Raw genomic sequence first — 21,462 nt, 5'->3', positions numbered from 1 at the left:
GGCCACTCTCCAAGAAGGCCACTTCAGTCTTTTCCCTCAATTATTTAAATGCATAGAAAAAAAAAAGATTCCTTACAATGTAGTTAAATTGCAAGTGAAGGACGGTGGAATTTTCCTTTAATAAACCTGTTTTATCTGTTGCTCCTTCACACATTTTACTATAAAAGTCATGTCCTCAAAAAATAGAAGACCATGTGCCTTGTTTCAAAGGGTTGCTTAACTTGCAGTTTAATTTACTTTGGGGTAGGTGAACGAGTCTTACAACTCAGTGAAAGTAGAATAGCAACCTCTCTCCTCCCTCTGTACAGTAGCTTAAACTAGAGTAGCACAAACACAGATAGCCATTTGCTAAACAATACAATCTCGCAATGAAAACAGACTTAGCATAAGCATTAAACTTCTCTGCCATTGAAATGGAATGAAAACCCACATTCATAGAAAATGCATCTGGCCATTAAGTTTATCTTTGGGCTGTTTTCAAAACAGACTCCTTGCACACATTTTTAGGTCCATGCATACATGTATTCGTTCTTTGATTCACCTTCTTGATTATAGTAAATTATATTCCTTGTATAATACCACTGCCACTTGTTAGAAAGCGTTTTAAATTGCAGTTTAACATTCTTTTAATAAGCAGTGAAATGATGTATAAAATCAATAACATTATTCATTTCAGAAAAGTTCAACCATAAAAGGCTAGACCTGTCATTACAATCCACAAATATCACTCAATGCACAATCTTACAGAAGTAAAATCATCTGAATAATTCCACATTAAAGAAATATGCAACTAATGAAGAGGTTGCTACAGGCAAACAACTTTACACCTCAATTCATCTACAAATTCATTGTAAGTTGCCCTTAAAGAATTGCCTATATTTACAATTAAAATGTGATAAACTGGTAATATTGCAAAAGGAAATGACTAAAACTGACAAGTTCATAGTTACTAGCTATCTCATACAGAGTGTAAAACCGCTACCCCCCTTATAATGCAATCATATGGGCACTGCAATATCAGCACTTCATCTACATGGTGTGGGAGTAGAATCCACAGCCTTCTGCGCCAAAGGCAATTATGGTACTAACACTGCTTTCAAATTCCCTGTACAATAAGGCACCACTTGTTAGTTAGTGTGTGTTTTAAATTTGTAGCTTTGTGCTTTAAATTTTGTAGTTTTGAACATTTTTCCAGTAAGCAATGAAACCATGCATTTCCCAATAATGAAATAGCTGCCCATTTCAGAATATTTTAACCATAAAATTCCACTCAAGACTCCTATCATTACAATCCATCAGTATAAGTCAGTAAGCACAATCTCTGCAGAAGTAAATTTCATCTGAATAATTCCACATTAAAGAGATTTGTAACTAATGAAGAGGCTGTTACTGGCAAGCAGCTTTATATTTCACTGTTTCATCTACAAATTCAGTGTTTGCTGCCCTTTAAGAATTAACTGCCTATGTTGCATAAAAAAAAACTGATAAGCTGGTAATACTACAATAGGGAATAACTGAGAAACCAACAAGTTCATAGTCACTAGGCATCTTAAGCAAAGGAAGACACACTCAGGAATGCAGAACCACTACCTCACCTAAAAATGCACCAAATAATTGGCAACTAGGGCATTACATACAATGCCTCTCAACTTCTTAGCAGAAAAGAGCTGGACAAAGCCTAAAATATTGCGGGGAGGGGCAAAGGCTCCAAAAGGAAAGATTACAAATATTGCTCTTATAGACTTAAAGTTGCAGAATAACAGCATTTATCTTAGCAGGCATTGTCTAAAGGAAATGAAGACTGAAACTCAAATGTATGACATTTAATTATTTCAGTCTTTAGGGATTTTCAGAAAACCACACATTTTATGAGGAATAGGCCAAAAATATGAGGCACGAATTTGGACATTCTGCAAACATCTGTACAGCTGAAAGATATGCATACTTCTCATCCTCTTAGTGCAAAAAATCTGCACAAAGCCTAAAATAACATGGATGCAATGGCTAAAAAATAGGGACAGTCTGAAGTACAGTTTGAAGTAGTGCTCTTTTTAACTTAGAAAGTTAAAAGAATAACAGTATTTGTATTAGCATGTATTTTGTGGTGGATGCAAAGTTTAAAACGTATATACATATAATTTCGTGACTTCAGTCCTCCCTGATTTGCCAGAAAACCACAAACTTTGAGAAACAGACAAAAACTATAATGCTAAATCCAGACACTTGAAAAGGTATGCTAAAACACACACACACCCCTACTTTCACATAGCAACACACACCTACTCTCTCACATAGCAACACACAGACACACACCTTCTCTTTCATACAGCAACTAACAACTAGTTTAAATTCCACACAGTCTTACTCTACTCTCTCATACAACACAGACATGCACTTTTCTCTCTCATACAGAGACAAACAGAACCTTTAAGTTTACATTGCACTCACACACACACACACACACATGCACACCTAGGGCCAATTTAGAATGTCCGCTACACCTACAGCATGTCTTGGGAATATGGAAGGAAACTGGAGCACCGGGAGGAAAACCACATGAACACAGAAGGGCAGGCGGACTTCACACAGATGGCACCCCAGCCGAGAATCGAACCATGGAAACTCTTGCTGTGAGGTGACAGCGCTAAGTGCTGCACCAGTATGCTATCTGCTTCCATGTTTTAAAGTAAAAAACAAATATTGTTCCAAATATTTGCAAAATTTGATTATTCCCTATCTAAATGCAAAGTAAAACCACCACATCCTTTTTTTTCTCACTGTCTTCACAATTCAGAGATAAATGGTTCTTACACTCAATAGAAGCATGAATATTAGTAACACAAATGACACTCTAGATGTGTCAGGATGGGATCAAAGACCATAGCAATAAGTTTGAACACTGACCGATAGATGCACACTCTTGTCTGAGTGAAGGAACTAGAGAGTGTATTTGCCAATCATATGTGATAAATGTTATGCAAATATGAGTAATGGGTACCACTGGTCCCTCACAAAATGGAAAACAGAAGAAGCTATGCAGCTAAGGTATAATAGTAGGGCACCTGAGTAATAGTGGTATGTGGGTTTGAGACTTGCAGCTTCAGACTATATCAGTCTCCATCTCCTCCTTTGAAATCACTTCAGATCTAGTCCTTTTTACACTATCCAAATTTAAAAATTCCAGTTACATTGGTCCAGACAATATTCCCTGGATGCCTGCTGAGAGCTGTTTGCTAAAGACTTTCCCCATATCAGCAACACACATGTACACGCATCTATTCTCACACATTAACACGCACGCACACTATCTCTCATGCAAACAGAACAGCTAAATTTAAATTCCATACACATACATACATACATATACCCACACACACTTCCTCTCTCATACAGAAGTGAGTGGCTTAAATTACACAAACACGCATACACTTACCTTCTTTCTAAACCAAATGGCTCCACACGGACTTAGCTTATTTCTTAAAAGAACTGCTAGTTTAAATTACGCGCAGGCCTGAAGAATATATTTGCGTCCACGCTGGCGTCATGATGCATGCATGTTAATGTTCCTCCTTAAGGTAACAGACTCGTGTACCGCAATTTTTTTTTTTAGTCTCCGGGCCAACCTAGGTTACAGTCTCAGGCTACAGACAGGCCTAAGCAGTGTGTATGTGTGTGTGTGTGGGGGGGGGGGGGGCTCCCACTTCCAAAGCAGGAAGTAGTAAGATACCCCCTATGGAAAAATGTCACAATGACTTAACCTTAACCCTTCCAAGCCCTGCTCAGCTGCCTGCTCCCTTAGGAGAAAAGCTCGCTCTGCATGCAAAAAACTGGGAACTCATTACCCAGGACAAATGGGTTTTAAATATAGTTTTCCAAGGATACAGATTCCACTTCCACACCTTACCAACCCCAGACGGTTGGCCAGACCTACCCCCAAATCCATAGGCAGAGGCTCAACAGCAGGCTCTCTCTTCTAAGTATCAGGGCTATTCAACCTGTCCCAGCAGAAGAAAGGGGACAAGGTTTTTACTGAAGACTTTTCCTGGTACCAAGAAAAGACAGCTCCGGGCATCCTATCCTGGACCTGTCTATTCTAAACACCTTTTTGGTAATCCCAAAATTCAAAATGCTAACACTTCAACAGCTGCTTCCTATGCTAGGCAAAGATGCCTGGTTGGCAACCTTAGACTTAAAGGAAGCTGGCCTGCACATTCCAATAAGGGAATCTTGCAGGAAATACCTACGCTTCAGGGCAGGCTCCATGGACTATCAGTTCTGTGCACTTCCCTTTGGCATATCTACTGCACCCAGAATATTCACAAAGTGTCTAGCTCCAGCCATTGCATTTTGCAGGCAGAGAAATATTCAAATATACTCATACCTGGACGATTGTCTAATTCAGGCAGAAAGTCAGGACTTGCTATTAAAACATCTTGCATTTGTAAAGAAACTTCTAACCTCGCTGGCGTACACCATAAACGAAAAGAAATCTCATCTGGTACCCTGCCAACAGATTGTATTCCTGGGAGCAAGCTTGAACACAACTTCCCAGATGGCTTCCCTCATGCCAGAGAAACAGGTTTATTTGACAGCCTACTTCGAACTACTGACCACATAGACCCAGCTATCTGCAAGGAAAATTTTGCAAGCTCTAGGGTTCATGGCCTCTTGCATTCTACTAATTCCATATGCAAGACTGCATATGAGGAAACTACAATGGTATCTAAAAAGCCTATGATGTCAAGATTCTCAGGACCTGGAATCCATGATTCCTATCATTTCTTGTATAAAGACAGAGTTACTTTGGTGGGCAGAGGCCTGCCACCTCAACAAGGGTCTCCCTTTCAATCTACCCCCTGCCGCCCAAACCCTGACTACATATGCATCAGGCTATGCATGGGGGGGGGGGGGCTCACTTGGCAGGGCAGTGCATTCAGGGCAAATGGAACCAGAGTCAGATGCACCTGCATGTCAACCAAAAAGAAATGTTAGCTGTACAGAATTCCCTGACAGCCTTCAAGATCCACATCCTCCCAGGACAATTATTGGTAAAGACAGACAATACCACCGTTATATGGTACATAAACAAGCAGGGGGAGGACCCACTCATACCCTCTCTGCAGACTAGCATTGGCTCTGTGGAACACAGACTTGAGCTACCAAGTGCACCTACAAGCTCAATTCCTGCCAGGCAAGTTAAATTCACTGGCAGATGACCTAAGCAGAAATCTCATGGACCCACACGAATGGAAACTGGAACCAAAAATATTCAACCTCATGAGGAACAAATGGGGGACTCCAGAGATAGACCTGTTTGCCTCCCCCCAGAACTACTAATTGGACAAATTCTGCACAAGGACTCCCCACAGTCAAGCTTGGAAAGTGGATGCCCTGTCCTTTACCCTGGAAAGCCTCTCGGTTTATGCCTTTCCCCCTCTGCCTCTCCTCTTGAAGGTTCTGCTAAAGATCAAACAGTACAAACCAAGGACAATTCTTATTCCACCAGACTGGCCTCGTCAGCACTGGTACCCCCTCTTGCGCAACATGATACTGCTGGATACATTGCACCTACCTCAGACACCTTCACTGCTGTCCAGGCGGGCGAGGTTCTGCACCCACCACTTCAAGCCCTAAACCTTGCAGCCGGGCTAATTCCGTGAGCTCTCCAATAGCATCCCTCAGTAAGCAGGTGCTAGAGGTCATTCTAGAAGCAAGGAGACATAGTACGAGAAAATCCTATGCTGAAAAGTGGAAAACATACTGTTCTGGAGCCAGACCCAGGGTATGGGCAGTACTGCGCCCAATTTACCTCATATTCTTCAATACTCAACAGAAATGCTCCACAAGGGCCTATTCTTCTCGCCAATTAAAATTCATGCCTCTGCAATTTCAGCACATTATAATACTACACCACCCCTCTTCTCTCACCCCCTGTTAAAGCAATTCCTCAGGGGGCTAAAAATGTAAGACCCGCCCAGGTGAGCCCCCACTCCAGCCTGGGACCTTAACTTTGTATTGGAAAAGCTCACTCTCCCCCCATTTGAACCAGCTGCAACTGCAGAGCTGAAATTCCTAAATTCCTTTCTTGAAAAACAGCCTTCCTTCTAGCCATTACTTCAGCAAGAAGAGTGTCTGAATTACAGGCCCTCTTAGCAGTGGAGCCCTTCATTATCTTCTATGCAGACAGGGTTTTTCTCAGGACCAATCCTTCCTTTATGCCCAAGGTGGTGTCTAGTGTGGCCCTAAGTCAGTCCATTAATTTGTCTACCTTTTTTTCCAAATCCACAAAACAAAGGGGAACGAATTCTGCACTCTCTGGACATGCACAGACAACTTAGATTTTATTTGGCAGGACTAAGCCTCTCAGAAAATCTGAACAGCTGCTAGTTGGCTTTGCGGTAGGGGCAGAGGGGAAGGCCATTTCAAAGCAAACCATTTCTAAATGGATAGCCCATTGCATTCATTTCTGCTATAAGCACCATAGAAAACCTACCCCACAGGGGATAAGATCACATTCCATCAGGACTGCATCTACCTCTACAGCCTTTCTCAGTTGGGTCCCTACCAGGGACATCCTAGAAGCTGCTACCTGGAGTTCTGTTCATACCTTCACCAAGCATTAACACATGTCTATTTCTTTTAAATCCAGAGCTGGATTTGCCACTGCAGTCTTGCAGGGCTTAATAGCTGGTCCTAATGCTCTCTAACTTCCTCCTCCCTTCCGTAGCTTTGGGAATCCACCCACATGTAATGACTGCAACAGTGAAACATGAAGATCATAGTACAGTCGTGTACACTTACCATAAATGTAGATGTTCGAGTGTATTCACTTTTGCAGTCCTGGTTACCCTCCCTCCAGCCCCCCCTGACTTCTCTTGGCTCTGCCTTTACTTCTTGTTTGGTGTATTTGAGCTTTTTGGTGTATTTGCTTTTTCTTGGAGGTGTAACATAACATATAATTGCTTCCCATTATGGTGGCATCTGACATCTGGGGCAAAAAAAAAAACTGATGTAATGGTGTCTGCTGCATGTTTTATACCCCTGACGACCTGACGTCCTGGAAGGAGGGACAGCATCCAATGCAGGAATCCAAGACACTGGTATTCAGGCTGGCTGAGGGCTACCTGCAGGCAGATAACCCAAATGTAATGACTGCAACAGTGAATACACTCTAACATCTACATTTATGGCAAGTGTACACAACTGTACTATGTGTTTCAACCTGCACAGGACAAAGAAATATAGAAAATCTGAGCAACTATTTATATCTTTTTCACCTAATCGACTAGGCAAGGCAGTGTTTAAAATCTCACTAGCAAAATGGAATAGATTACGGTTTGTATTACTACTCTTTATTCCTTGAGAGACATGCCGCTACCCCGTCGCCCAAAAGTTAATTCTACTAGGTCAGTGTCCACTTCGTCTGCTTTTTCAGCTAGAACCTCTACTGATGAAATCTGTACAGCAGCAACTTGGTCCAAGTCCTATACATTTGTTTTTCATTATAAATTGGATATCATCTCCAGAAACAGAGCATCCTTTGTTTCTGTGGTGCTCAGGCATATCCTTTCATGAGGGCCACCTGAGATTTACATTGTTTCTGTGGTTCTCAAGCATATCCTTCTATGAGGTTTACATAGCTGGGGACTCTGACCCATCAGTGAGGAGGAATGTAATGGACAACATCAGATTTAGAAGTTATGTACTTACCATAGCTTGGCATCTGTGTTGTCCAGTTTCATTCTTCATGTCCCACCCATCCATCCTCCATCCTTAGCTATTGAGAGCTATCTAGAAGAATTAGGAAACCCATAGGTTCCTGGTTTGAGCTCCAGATTATGGTAATATCATTTTCCTTTCTCTATATCTTTTGTAGATAACTGTCTATAGAGCAGCAAACTCGATCTGAGGAGTTAAGAGAACATGTGAGGCATCATGGGAGAGGGAGGAGCTCGAGGCTTGCATCATAAGTTTTGTGAAGTGGATGAATCTGATTTAATGTCGGATCCTAAGACACAGTGAGGAAGAATGAAATTGCACAACACAGATGTCAAGTTATGGTAAGTACATAACTTCTAATTTTATTCAGTGGATTTGTTATTGCAGCACTGTTTATGCTTTCTGGTATTGGCATAACAAAATAATATGTGTAATATATAATTTTACCATTTAGGCTTACTCACTGGTTGCAGCAGAGCATCACAGAAACTGTTGCAGAAGAGCAGAAACTGGAAGAAGATTTCGCACTGTGCAGAAAGCTGCTTGGGCCGTGGTGAGTTTAAACTGCTAGTGGCCCTAAGCATACCAATTTACAGAATTTAATAATTCTTTGTTGTATCATGATATGCTTCTGAATGCACACTTGTTTCTTCAGTACAATACAGTAGCTTGAGAAATGAGATGGGGCAGCTGTAATAGTGTTTCATGTATAATCCCCCTACTGCTTCCACATGTTAGGATAGACAGCCATGGGTAGTTTGAAGTGTTACTGTACAATATGAAAAATACACCTGCTTTTTTGTGTATGTACTTCAGATGGCAGAGAATGTTGGTGCAGATAAAGACACCTGTACCCAGAAGATATCTCTGATGTTACAGTATCAGCACATGAACATAGTGGAGTCCACAGTCACTTCATTTACTTTTGTTTAGTCACTGACTCATCTTGCTTGCTGTGGCTACAAACCCTGCAGTTTTGACATCCTTCGATGGTACCATTTGATATACAGTGAATAGAGGAGGAACAGCTGTCCTCTCTTTCATGCTCCACATAGCTGCCTATAGAATGAATTGAGCTACAGTACCCATGAAAACTTGTACTACAGGGTCCAATGGTGAGGGGTGCTGATTTTAGGTACAGCTTCCCTTTTTCACAGTCTAGCACCACTGGTGTTTATTTCTTATGTTTGAGCAGCAGAGTTTATTTTTGAAAGTACAAAAGAAATGTGAAAGTTTAATTTTTACTTCATATGACAAATACAGATTTCCTTCCCCCTCTTCCATTCTACCTTTTCTTTTTTTTTAATTTGGTTCATAAACTTTGTTTTCTTAATCAATAGCAGAGGGCAGATACAACAATAAGTGCAATCCTCATTCATGGTACACTAGTAATTAAGACTGGTTGTTACCCTTGACAACACCCTTTAAACAGAAAGGTTACAACCCAGTACCAGCCTTTACATTCTGTCCAGTGTTCATAGTGACACACATTATCTAGTCCATTCACTGGGTCCCAATCCATAACTCTGTCAATGACCTCCATTTTATTATGATTCCTTATTCAGCTTTACTAAAATTAACCATCCGTTAAAATTAGCTTGACAGTTTGTTGCCAGTTCTCATTTTTTAGTATGTAATCTACAGGGCATCCTCCTATTAGCCTTCCTTCAGTGTCTTTAAGTTGTATCAGTAATTGCTTTAGTATGTCAGTGTTTGGTTCCTGGGCCGCCATCTAAAGTTTATTTATTCCCTTTTTGACAAGGACCCCCCCCCCCCCCCTGCTTTCTCTTCTATTGGCTTGGCTGCCTGTCATGGCTAGCTTAACAAAAATTGGAGTTTAGTAAAGCAGAAATCTTCCCCAAATGTTTTCAAAAGCTGTTCAACCTCCCACTTATATCTATTCAGTTTATCACACACCCAAAATTATGGGCCCAGTCCCCACACTTTCCTGCCTACATCTCCAACAGAACATGTCCACTTCAAGGTACATTGTGTATATCCTCTCTGGAGTGTAAAAAATGTTTGTACAGACACTTCCATCCAAATATTCTAAACTTTCTTGTCCTCGATGCCCACTTTAGTACATTGCATATATAAAAATAAACTGAACTAGAGCCACAAAATGATGACAAAACTTTTAATTCAACACATCCACAGTACGTGCTTTCATCCACTAAGGACTCCTTCAGACTGTATAATGTGTTACAAAAAATGCAGTCATTAAATACACATGATCTATGATGTCACATGACATAATCTTTTCCTTTTAAGGAAAGCAATGAACTCCTTCCTGTCATTTAAACCAGGTGGATGGCAAGCGTTCAGTTTTACTTGCCATTCATACTCCTTCCAACTCAATTCTTCTTCTGCATCAAATTTTTTATCTGCTTCCAAAATTTCATCCACAACACAAAACTTAAAATTTACTTTGCACTTGTTGTCCTTATAATGCTTACTTAAAGCATTTTGTCATCTTGCACACTTACTGCATACTTGTGCTCGTACATTCTTTTATTTAATTCTCTTGTTGTTCACCCTACATAAAATGCAGTACATGACATACAATCAAATGCATTACAAATCTTGATTTACAAGTGTGTCTGCCTTTTTGTATGCACCCATGAGGAACTCACTTTAATATCTTTGACCTTAGTCTACAGCAAATCACATAAATTGCACATTACACATTTGCACATTCTTGGATTGCTGCATTTTAACACTTTACTGCTTAACTGACTCTGAAATAAATGTTTAAAGCTTTTCCTTTTTTCTGCACAAAGACTGGGGCATCTCCCGCCTTTTGACCTACTTCAGTACTGCACTTTAAAATTTTCCAATTGTCTTTTATAATATTTTTTATGGTATGAGCATCAACACTGTTCGTAACTTGCATAGAAGTTTTAAAATCTTGTATGTCCTCCTTTTTTTGCTATTACTACCCCATCACGCCTATAATTTATTTCAGAGTCAGTTAAGCAGTAAAGTGTTAAAATGCAGTAATCCAGGAATGTACAAATGTTTAATGTGCAATTTATGTGATTTGCTGTTGACTGAGGTCAAAGATATTAAAGTGGGTACTGCACGGGTGCATATAAAAGGCAGAAACACTTGCAAATCAAGATTTGTAGTACATTTGATTGTTTGTATGTCATGTAGGGCGAACAACAAGAGAATTAAATAAAAGAATGTATGAGCACAAGTATGCTGTAAGTGTGCAAGATGATAAAAATGCTTTCAGTAAGCATTATAAGGACAAGTGCATAGATCATGTGTATTTAATGATTGTATTTTTTGCAGTCTGAAGAAGTCCCTAGTGGATGAAAGCGCTTACTGTGGATGTGTTGAATGAAAAGTTTTGTCATCATTTTGTGGCTCTAGTTCGGTTTCATTTATTTTCATTAGTTCCGGATTTTTTGTTTGTTTTTTGTACATTGCATACATCTACACTGTGGTGGTGGTGCTGCGGTAGCGTTGTCACCTCACAGTAAGATGCTGTCCGGTTCGATTCTCAGCTAGAGCGTCTTCTGCGTGGAACATGCGTGAATGGGCATACCTTCGTTGAAGGTTGTGCATCAGGGCTGGCAACTCTGCACTTAAAAATCAACCGCCAATCATTAGTGGACCGGAGTTCCGCTGTGGCGACCCCTATCCGGGAAAAGCCGAAAGACACAACAACAACATTGAATATATCTAATCAATCTTCCTGTGTTAGCTTTTAACTCAATTTCCTGGTAGCTTTTTTGCAATCCTCTCTTTACCCCTCTATTTGTTTTTGATGTCCTATAGATTTTCCCAGTTATCCTATCCTTATTTGTCTCATTATCCCTTTGCTGCTGTAAAATAGTTACTAGCACACATCTATATTACATAATCGAACTTTTAAAAGTTCGAACGTCATATGGTCGATAACCATATAATCGAACTTTTAAAAGTTTGAAAATGTAATAAATAAATAAAAACAAAGAAAAAACCTACCTGAACGGTTTAAGCAGGGGGGCAAGCCTCTTTGCACCCCCCCCACACTCCCCGCTCTTTAAATGTACCAAATCCGAGATCGCACTACAGTGCAGAAAAGGGAAATTTTTCCATTCCGCACTGCACAGAGATCTCTGCTGAAACGCTCAAACATTTAAAAGTTTGATCATATGGTGTTGACCATGTGATGATCAAACATTTAAAAGTTCGACAAGATGATATAGACTCACTAGCAAATGGGTCTTTCTTTTCTCTCCTCTCATACTCCCTGTAAATATAGTAGATCCCCTATATAGCAAGATATCTTTATTTTTTTATGCATATTAGTGTTTCAGTTCTAAACAGTTCATTTGATACACTCAACATTAATTCCATCCCAAAAATAGAATGCTCCTCATGTTTGCCACCTGTTCGCTGTAATCTGTCTTTAAGGTCTTCCAGATGTTCCCAAACTAATAGGGCAAATTTCAAACTTATCTCTATAGTCCCATAACCTAAAAATGTGTTTTAAAAATCCCAGTACCTCTTTCAAGCCCACACTGGTGTCATCATCAGTTTCTCCCACCCAGAACCCTATTTACTGTATTATTTCCCTAGCAATATCTCCTCTCATTAAAAGTATTTCCTTCCACTTAGCATCGAATCTAGAATTGATCCCCTTGCCTCTCCTTTCAGTTGTGTCAATCAAAAGTAGTTTAACAAGCAAGCGACTGCCATCCCCCCTCCCCCGATTGATGGCTATAACTATCTTCTGCTGTTTGCCTTTTGCCCTGTGGTTATTCCATAGGAATCACATACATTGTCCAGCTGTCTTCCCCCAATATTTCTTCCCTGGTTAGTAGAAAAATGATTGGACTGCATAAAAAATCAGGGGAGTTGCACATATGCACCACCGAATAAATGCTATTAAAATATCTAAATACATAAGCTGCTGTTTTTGAATAGGTGCTGGATTTTTATCCTAACCTGGTTGCAGATATCTTCTGGTGATTCCTTGGATCTCTCGCAGATACCTCAGTTTAGTTTGGTCTCATAATTGCATGAAGTCTGATTCTGACTCTTACTAATATATAATATAATTAACAGTCAGTGCTTTTGTCTTCTCTGTATTAATCTTATAGACCAAAAAATTAACCAAATTCCTCCAATATGGTATATAGGTTCCTGGTATCTTGCTGGTATATTGCTGAGGATCTGTGAGATACACAAGGAGAGCCAGCTTCTTTTCATCTCCCCTCCATTTCCAAAATTTTAATTCTGACTTCCTTATTTGACTTAAATCTGATTTAACCAAACTAGAAGCCTGCTATACTAAAATCGGCAAATTCGCTATCAACAGTTCTTACAGATCACAGCACTGTCCAGCTCTCAAACAGCTCTGTTGGCTTGAACATCCTCACCTGCTTCTATATAATTAACTTACCCTGTCACATAAAGTTCTGTATCACCCTGAGAAAACCCCTTCAGTACAAGACCTGATAATTACGAACTCTTGTACCAGAAACCTCCGCTCCACTGACAAACTTCTTCTCAAAGTAACTAAAGATAATAATGCCGCTGGTTCATCCCTCTACTCTAACATAATAGCCAAACAATGGAGTAAACTTCCCCCTTTCATCACAGCTATAGCTGCTGTACATGAATTTAAACTGTCCTTAAAATCACATTTGCTGTTGAACTCATGCATCCAGGTTAGTACTAGGATCCCTCCCTTCTTTCACTCTGTCTCCTTATTTCTGTACTCCTCAATCACACCTTCACCCTATATGTCTTCTCACATCTTGTATAATTATATCTACCTGTATCTTACCCTTGCTGTACTTAATGACAGCTGCTAAAATGTAACAACTACTTTCTGTTGAAAATAATAGTTTAAATTGTTGGTGCTGTTATATAATTTTATGTCCTATATTAACTAATGTAGTCATTAATGTACTGTATTGTGTAAATTCAAATTGAAGACTATTATTGTGCGTGTAAAAGTTAATTGTAGAACTTTTCTTCCCAGGCTTCTGCTGAAAAAGGACCCGTGTCCAGACGGACTTTCCCAGTAACCAAATGTTATTTGCCAGAGGTTCCAAATAGATATCAAAACAGTGGGGATGACAATGGACACCTCTGCCTAGTCCCCCATTCCTATATTAAAGCTTGGAGACAGCTTAGACATTATCTTTACCACAGCTACCAAACCCTGATATAGTCTCTAAATAAGTTGTATTAACTTTTCTACGAACAGCATGTCTCTCATTAGTTCCGACATATAGTCCCATTGTGTCTTATCAGATGCTTTTTCTGCATCTAATCCTATTATCACAAGGTCTTTACTATTTTTCTCAGCCTCTTTGTGTGTAATATTCGTTCTCAATGTATAGTCAAAGGTTTGCCTGCCCTTTACAAAAATTGCATTGATCCTTGTCTATTGGATGCAGAAGTATTCCTCACAACCTTTCCACCAAAATCACCGCAGATATCTTGTAATTCTTCTTCTCTTTTGGCTGTTCCCATTAGGGTTCACCACAGCGGATCATCTGTTTCCATTTCTTCCTGTCCTCTGCATATTGCTTTGTCACACCAACCACCTGCATGTCCTCTCTCACCACATCCGTAAACCTTATCTTAGGCCTTCTTCTTTTCCTCTTACCTGACAGCTCTAGCCTTAGCATCCTTTTCCCAATATACCCAGCATCCCTCCTCAGCACATGTCCAAACCAACACAATCTCACCTCTCTGGTCTCCAAACCATCCAACCTGAGCCTGACCCTCTAATATACTGATTCCTAATCCTGTCCATCCTTGTCACACCCAGTGCAAATCTTAACATCTTTAACTCTGCCACTTCCAGCTCTGAATCCTGTCTTTTTGTCAGTGCCACCGTCTCCAACCCATACAACATAGCTGGTCTCACTAACCTCTTGTAGACCTTCCCTTTCACTCTTACTGGTACCCGTCTGTCACAAATCACTCTTGACACTCTTCTCCACCCATTCCACCCTGCCTGTACTCTCTTCTTCACCTCTCTTCCACACTTACCATTACTCTGAACTGTTAATCCCAAGTACTTAAACTCATCCACCTTCACCAACTCTACTCCCTGCATCCTCACCAGTCCTCTATCCTCCCTCTCATTCACACATGTATCTCCTTCCTTGAATTTTCTGGTTGTCATTACAGACCTATCCATGCCACACATTACCAGCTTACTATCTTGAAAAAACGTCCATAAATTCAGTACTATGACAAAGGCTCTCTGCCATGTTTCCATTGTCTCTCACCCTTCATCCATTTAAAAATGCCCACCAAATCTGAGATGACTAGTTTCACTCACTGTGTCCTCCCAGTATTTATTACTGTGTAATACCTTCCTTCCCCCTTACCTCTCATTCTGTAGCCCATGCCTAGCTTCTAAAGTGCAGAATAAGTTTTCACATATAAAATAACAGCAAATTAAAAGTATACCTAGTTAGAAAAAATTAGTAAAAATCAGATACGTCATCTTACCCTGATGACCCTTCATCCCGATTCTGTAGTGCGTGTTGATTTTTAGCCCTGTAAGTTGATCTTTGTTCTTTATTCCAGTCTGCCTTTACAATAGATCGTACATGGGAATAAATCCAAAGTCACTCTCACTCGCATATACACTCCCAGTCATACAAATACAAAACCCCTTGCCAGATAATATTACGTTGACAAATGAGTCAGTAAATGGCCTGCAGAGTGAGACACCACGCTACAGAATGGCAGTCTAACATATAAATGTACACTGCATCAGTGCTTGATTGTTTACAAGCATGGACAATATCAGGCCAGTGTTGTAGTCCAAGCAGTGTTCTTATGTTGTACATCGTCCCAAAATCCACACCTTCACTTTTTTAAAGAAACTACATCAACAGTATATACATGTTTTAATTAGTACATCAACATTATATATGTGTCTTCATTGGTTTACAAAAGCATTATGTCCAGATGTTCCTCGTGTTTCACTGTTGCAGTCATTACATTTGGGTAATCTGCTGGCAGGTTGCCCTCAGTCAGCCTGATTAACAAAGTCTTGGATCCTGCATCGGTTTCTGTCCCTTCTTCCATGATGTCAGGTTGTCAGGGGTATAAAACATGCAGCCGACGCCATTACATCAGTCTTTCTTGCCGCACGGTGCCCGAAGCAGAAGCAGTTCGCAAGTGCCGGTCGGCCGACTCCTGAAATTTTCGTTTTTGAGTTTCAGAACCAAAGTCTTCAACTAAAAGCTAAGTACCCCGTTGGGGAAACCTTTTCTTGCTCCTAACTGATGTCAGTAAAAGTTAATAATTGTATTACTTGTGGGAAGCTAATACCTTATAAGGATTTTCATTTGTACTGTATTCCTTGCTTAGGCCCTGACTGACGTACCTTACTGTCAGTTTTGTGCTTTATTTAATCGGCGCACTATCCGTCGTCTGTACATTTTTGCTTCTAAATATTTCGGTTCTCGGTTTAATTACCCAGAAGTGATGTCGGTTAGTCATCCGACTACCGGAATACTGAAGAAAAGCAAAGAAAGAGAGGGAGGCCGTTGAGGTCCAAAACTGCCGACGACTCTTCTCCTAAGCCAGTCGCCAGTTCACCGGTACTCAGTGAGGCGCTTTCGCAACCCCTGATACCTGCTACTTCTGATTCACAAACCTCTACTGAGACCCATTCTGAGTCCGGTATGCCGCAAGATGCTTCACCTATGGAACCCATGGATGTCTGTACCTTGGATGGGTCCGGAGTCGCTGTGAAGGCACCGGCTCCTGAGGGTGTATTCAGGCCTACAGATTTTTATATTAAACCGACACCACCTTCAATATTAAGGTCAAAATCTCGATCTATGTCTAAAAAACCGACGCCCAGACCACATGTTCAGGCCCCTATGCCTAAAAAACAAATAATCAAAATGGCTGAAGATTTAATTACTCTAATCAGGGGTAGTCAACCCCCCCTCTTCTAAGAGGCCTAGGGCTGAACTTGACTATGAATCTTCTGAACAGAACTCTGTTTCTTCTGACTCTACTAATGAACAGGATTTGTCCATACCTACTTATGAGGACTCTGATGCAGAGGATAGCATTCCATGTTAAGTTGTCTATCTCACCTTCATTTCTTGCTTGTTGGGATCATCGGCTCCGACTCAGCCGTCTTCTATAGCTCGAGAGCTGTTTACTGGCTCGAGGCTACCCCTTATCCCATGATGCCTAGCGCTAGCTACCCAGATCTCGTTTGCCGCTTCAGCTGTGAGGTTCGTTGTTACTGGCTCAGGCTCGTATAAGTTTTATTGTACTACTTTTTCTGTCAGATTAGGGTTCCTTTTTGATGGTTTGTTGTTTTTCAACATAGTCGCTAAATAGTTTGTTGTTGTTTAGTGTAATTGTAGTTTTCCCTTAGATCTTGTTTAAGTTAGAGAGTTCTTCCCCTCTCCCCTCTCTATCCCTCTTGTAGGTAGCGTTTTAGTTAAGCCTTTTCTTCTTTTTATTTCCTAGGTAGCCGTTTAAGTTTGAGGCTTCCTAGTTTATAAAAATATATATATATCTTTAACTGTAGTATATTGTGTGTTTTTGGTTATTGTCTGTTAGTGTTTTGCTGTTCGGCCCTTTGGCCAAAAACAATTCAGTGTAGGAGTAGTGGTATTCCTCTAGTTGGATATGTCTAAAGAATCCAAGGTGTCTGGATTCAAGAAGTGTGACTCATGCTGTCAGAAAATGTCTCTGACAGATGGGCACACTTCTTGCATCTATTGCTTAGGCGCAGTGCACCTGCAGGACTCTTGTTCTGTATGCCATGCATTCAGCCCAAGGGTTCTGCAGGAGCGCAAAAATAAGCTTATTTTGAGGGGTCTCCTTAAGCCCCAGGATTCACCAGCCAAGACTCAGCCGGTGAAGTCTCCTAAACTGACCAAATCGTCGGCTGCCAGCTCGGAGCTGTCATTGGCCCAAGCCTTACCTACTACTTCGGTTCCGGACGGAACCAAGGAGACTGCCTCCACGTCGGCTCCACCAGTACCTTCGGAGCCATCACGGACCCACAAGAGGCTGAGGTCCCCTTCTCTAGAGTCTATACATTCGGGTCATCGGTCTCCCCTGTTGCAGAGTGACCGCAGTCACAGATCCTCCCACTCTTCTCGGTCCTCTAGGCTCTCTGATCATGACATGGAGAGAGTGGTCAGTAGGTTGTTGAAGTCGCAGGCACTGGCCAAAATGTTGTCCAGCCCTCCTCAACAGGTGTCGGCTCTGTCCGCTTCCGTCGATGTTCCTCCTCCGACTCCATTGAGCTCTGAGCCGGAGTTTGTTGGGGTTCGAATCATGGAACCGTCGGCACCGATAACTATTACCCCTTCGGTTCCATCATCTGCTCCGATCCCCTCGATGGTGCCTTCTGTCGAGGGATCTGGGTGTCGAGACTCCCTCGTTAGCTCCGAGGGGGCGAGTGGCATCGGACCCTTGTCCAACCCCTTTTTCCCTCTGAGCATCGGCGCAGGTGAGCTTGGCTCCTACATCGGCCTCTGAGCTGTCTCCCTCAGTGCGGTGGAGGATTCTGGTTTCCTCGGAACCGGAGCCTTCTCTGCATCGTAGCAGGGAAGCCTTCAATGTCATGAGGAGTGTACTGGCCACTGAGTCAGCTCCACGTTCGACCCCACTGGCTCCGTCCCCTGTAGTGCCTGTGTCAACCTCTGCCCCTCCTCCAGACCCCAAGCGTGGGGACCCGGCGCTCCAGAGCATCCCATTGGGTGTTTCCTCTTTTTCCGAGGCCTCCTCTGATCATTCAGAGGAGCCCCCTTGGAAGAGGAAGTGCAAGAGGAAGCTCATTGACTCCCCTGAGTCTGTCACTTCGGATACAGATTTGGATGAATCGGAGGGGTCCCCGAGATCCCCCTCTGAAGACATTTCCTTTTCGGACATCCTAGAAATGCTTAAGCAGAGGGGGAACTGGACTGCCCTAGCCCCTACCGAGGACGAATCTTTATTCCTGGATACGTTCGGTTCCCGACCTTCCACCTCCTGGGGGTCTCCGCCTTTCAATCCACTAATGTCTGTGGTGGCTCGAAGGGCTTGGTCAGCCCCGGATACAGTGGAACCAACCCCGAGGAGACCCAGCAAGTTTATCACTGCACCCCCTGATAAACAGTTCCTTACTAAGGGTGTTCCCATAGATGCCATGGTGGTAGCAGCAGCCACTAAAAAGGAGTTAGGGGAAACTTCTTCCTCTGTCCATCCTCCTAACAAGGAGTTTAGGACCATGGATAGATATGGGAAGTGTATCTTTGCTTCAGCGACCTTTTCCATGAGGTCGCTGAATTACTTATGCCATTTTACCAGGCTTCAGAGGGATCTCCTGAAAGAGCTTGGAGATACCCTCCAGGATCCATCAGCTGAAGGGGCTCAAGCTAAAGTGGCTTCTCAGATGGTGACCCTTAATTTGGTAGTTAACTCCTCCATGAGGCTCATTTCCTATGCAGCCGATGGTGCAAGTAGAGCTGCAGGTACAGGCGTGGCCCTCAGGAGACACGCATGGATGCGGCTGTGTAATTTTGTGGAACCTTTTAGAGCATCGTTCACCAACACTCCCTTTCACGGTTCATTTCTTTTTGGACCACAGGTGAAAGACACTCTCACTAGGTGTGAACAGGAAGGCAAGACTCTCTCTGCCGTGGGTGTCAGTTTTTCCACTCCTTCCAGACCATATCCCAAAGGTTAGAAGAGTGGTAAAATGTGGTTTCGGAAATCCCAGGGAGCCTTGCCTGACACGTAGTGATTTCTTCCTCCAGGGGCAGAGGAGGAAACAATAACAACAGACACCTCCCTCTGGGTAGAGGGGGTCCGCAGAACCAGGGCAGCAGAGAATCCTTCTCTGACAAGCCCTTCCAGCATCCCTGAAGGGTTGCCTGGCTGCCCACCTCTGGAGGCAGTTGGGGGAAGACTTTCCCTGTACCCAAAAGCCTGGCAAAACCTAACGCGAGACAAATGGGTACGCTCGGTCATATCCGGAGGCTATATAATTCCCTTCTTTCAACCTCCCTTACCATCAAGCAAATCCCTTCATGATGTTCCACCCAATCTGAGGGGCCCAAGCAGTCATAGAAGTTTCAAGACTGCTAGAAAAAGAGTCATCCAGGAGGTCCCAGCAGAACAACTCGGATCCGGAACTTACTCAAGGTTCTTTTTGGTACCAAAAAAGACAGGGGACTGGAGACCAATATTGGATCTCAGCAGACTAAACAAGTCTGTTCAAAGAAGAAGGTTTCGGATGGTCACGCTACAGTCCATTCCACCCTTTTTGGGTCAGGACAATTGGATGTGCTCAATAGATCTTCAGGATGCATACTGTCACATCAAAATGGACAGGCACTCCAGGAGATTCCTTCGCTTCCGGCTGTGAGCCAGTCATTACCAGTTCAGAGCTCTGCCCTTTGGTCCCACCACAGCCCCCAGGGTGTTCACCAAATGCATGGCAGTAGTCACGGCTCACCTGAGGTGTCAAGGATTCCAGGTGTTTCCTTATCTAGACGACTGGTTCCTTACTGCTACTACCAGACATCAGCTCCTTCAAGCCAGGGCCTATACAATCACAATTTGTGCCCAGCTAGGCATTACTGTAAATTTCGAAAAATCTGCCTGGTTGCCCTGTCAATCTATTACCTATATAGGAACAGATTTAGAGACGAGAAGTATGTCCGCAAGGCTACCGTCAGACAGGGTGGACACGATTCGGCAGCAAATTCATATCCTCATGCAATGCAAAAGGGTACAAGTTAGGTTGGTCCTTCAAACTCTGGGTTCTGTGGCAGCGGCAATTCTTCTGATACCTCTGGCCCACTTTCACATGAGAATCCTTCAGTGGCTTCTCTTCACACAGTGGTCCTTTCAACAGCTCCCCATGTCTCACATGATCATGATTACAGAAACATGCAAAAGGCACCTTTCCTGGTGGATGGTCTCCCCACTAGTGTCTCAGGGCAGACCATTCATCCAGCCTCCTCCGGTTGCCACAGTGACCACGGATGCCTCACTGATAGGGTGGGGGGGCATTATCAGGGCAGGACATTCTAAGGCACTTGGCAGCCTCACGAGTACCATCTGCACATAAATGTCCTGGAGATGAGAGCCATGCTCCTAGCATTGCAAGCACTTCAGGACTCCCTCCCTTCCGGGACCATTGCAATTCAAATAGACATGTCAGTAGTATGGTACATCAACAAGCAGGGCGGAACCAGGTCCTACCCCTATGTCAAGAAGCACTCAGACTCTGGCAGTGGGTGATTTCCGACTGCGACGCACATCCCTGGGAAGTCCAACGTCCTAGCGGACAGGCTCAGCAGAGCTATTCACATGCCTCACGAGTGGTCTCTGAATCAGGTTGTTGCAGATCTGATCTTCCGCAAATGGGGACAGCCTTGCTGCGATCTGTTTACCACCCCCTTCAACAGCAAATGCAGCAACTACTTCTCCCTTTTACTGCTTCCTGGTCACCCTCCCAGAGACGCTCTAGTCCACGATTGGCCTTAGGGACTTCTTTATGCCTTCCCGCTGTTCCCTCTCATACCCAAACTCATACAGAAAGCAATATCGTTGGGTTGCAAAATGATCCTCATTGCCCCTTATTGGCTTCGACAGATTTGGTTTCCGTTCCTGCACCGTTACCTCCTCGAGCAGCCCTGGACTTTGGATCCTATTCCAGACCTGCTGATTCATCAGTCAGGAGAGCTGCATCGATCCCTCCAAACACTCCAGCTCACAGCTTGGTTGATCCAGTTCCAACCC

At 42.6% G+C, this 21,462-nt stretch overlaps 1 protein-coding gene across 4 annotated transcripts in view; it reads left to right on the top strand.

The window, feature by feature from the left end:
* The window catches only part of TEDC2 (tubulin epsilon and delta complex 2), a 1,244,333-nt gene that overhangs the window by 338,520 nt on the left and 884,351 nt on the right, over nucleotides 1-21,462 (top strand). For all 4 annotated transcript variants that reach the window (XM_044065295.1, XM_044065294.1, XM_044065296.1 and 1 more), the window contains one exon: nucleotides 8,174-8,272. In XM_044065295.1, coding sequence (XP_043921230.1) covers nucleotides 8,174-8,272 — 99 coding nt within the window. The remainder of the gene's footprint in view (nucleotides 1-8,173; nucleotides 8,273-21,462) is intronic.

The sequence above is a fragment of the Protopterus annectens genome, chromosome 3.part0 (assembly GCF_019279795.1).
Source record: "Protopterus annectens isolate FY-2018-M chromosome 3.part0, PAN1.0, whole genome shotgun sequence".
NCBI lineage: Eukaryota > Metazoa > Chordata > Ceratodontiformes > Protopteridae > Protopterus > Protopterus annectens.
Note: the sequence above shows the minus strand (reverse complement) of the source record. Positions and strands in the feature narration are given on the sequence as shown.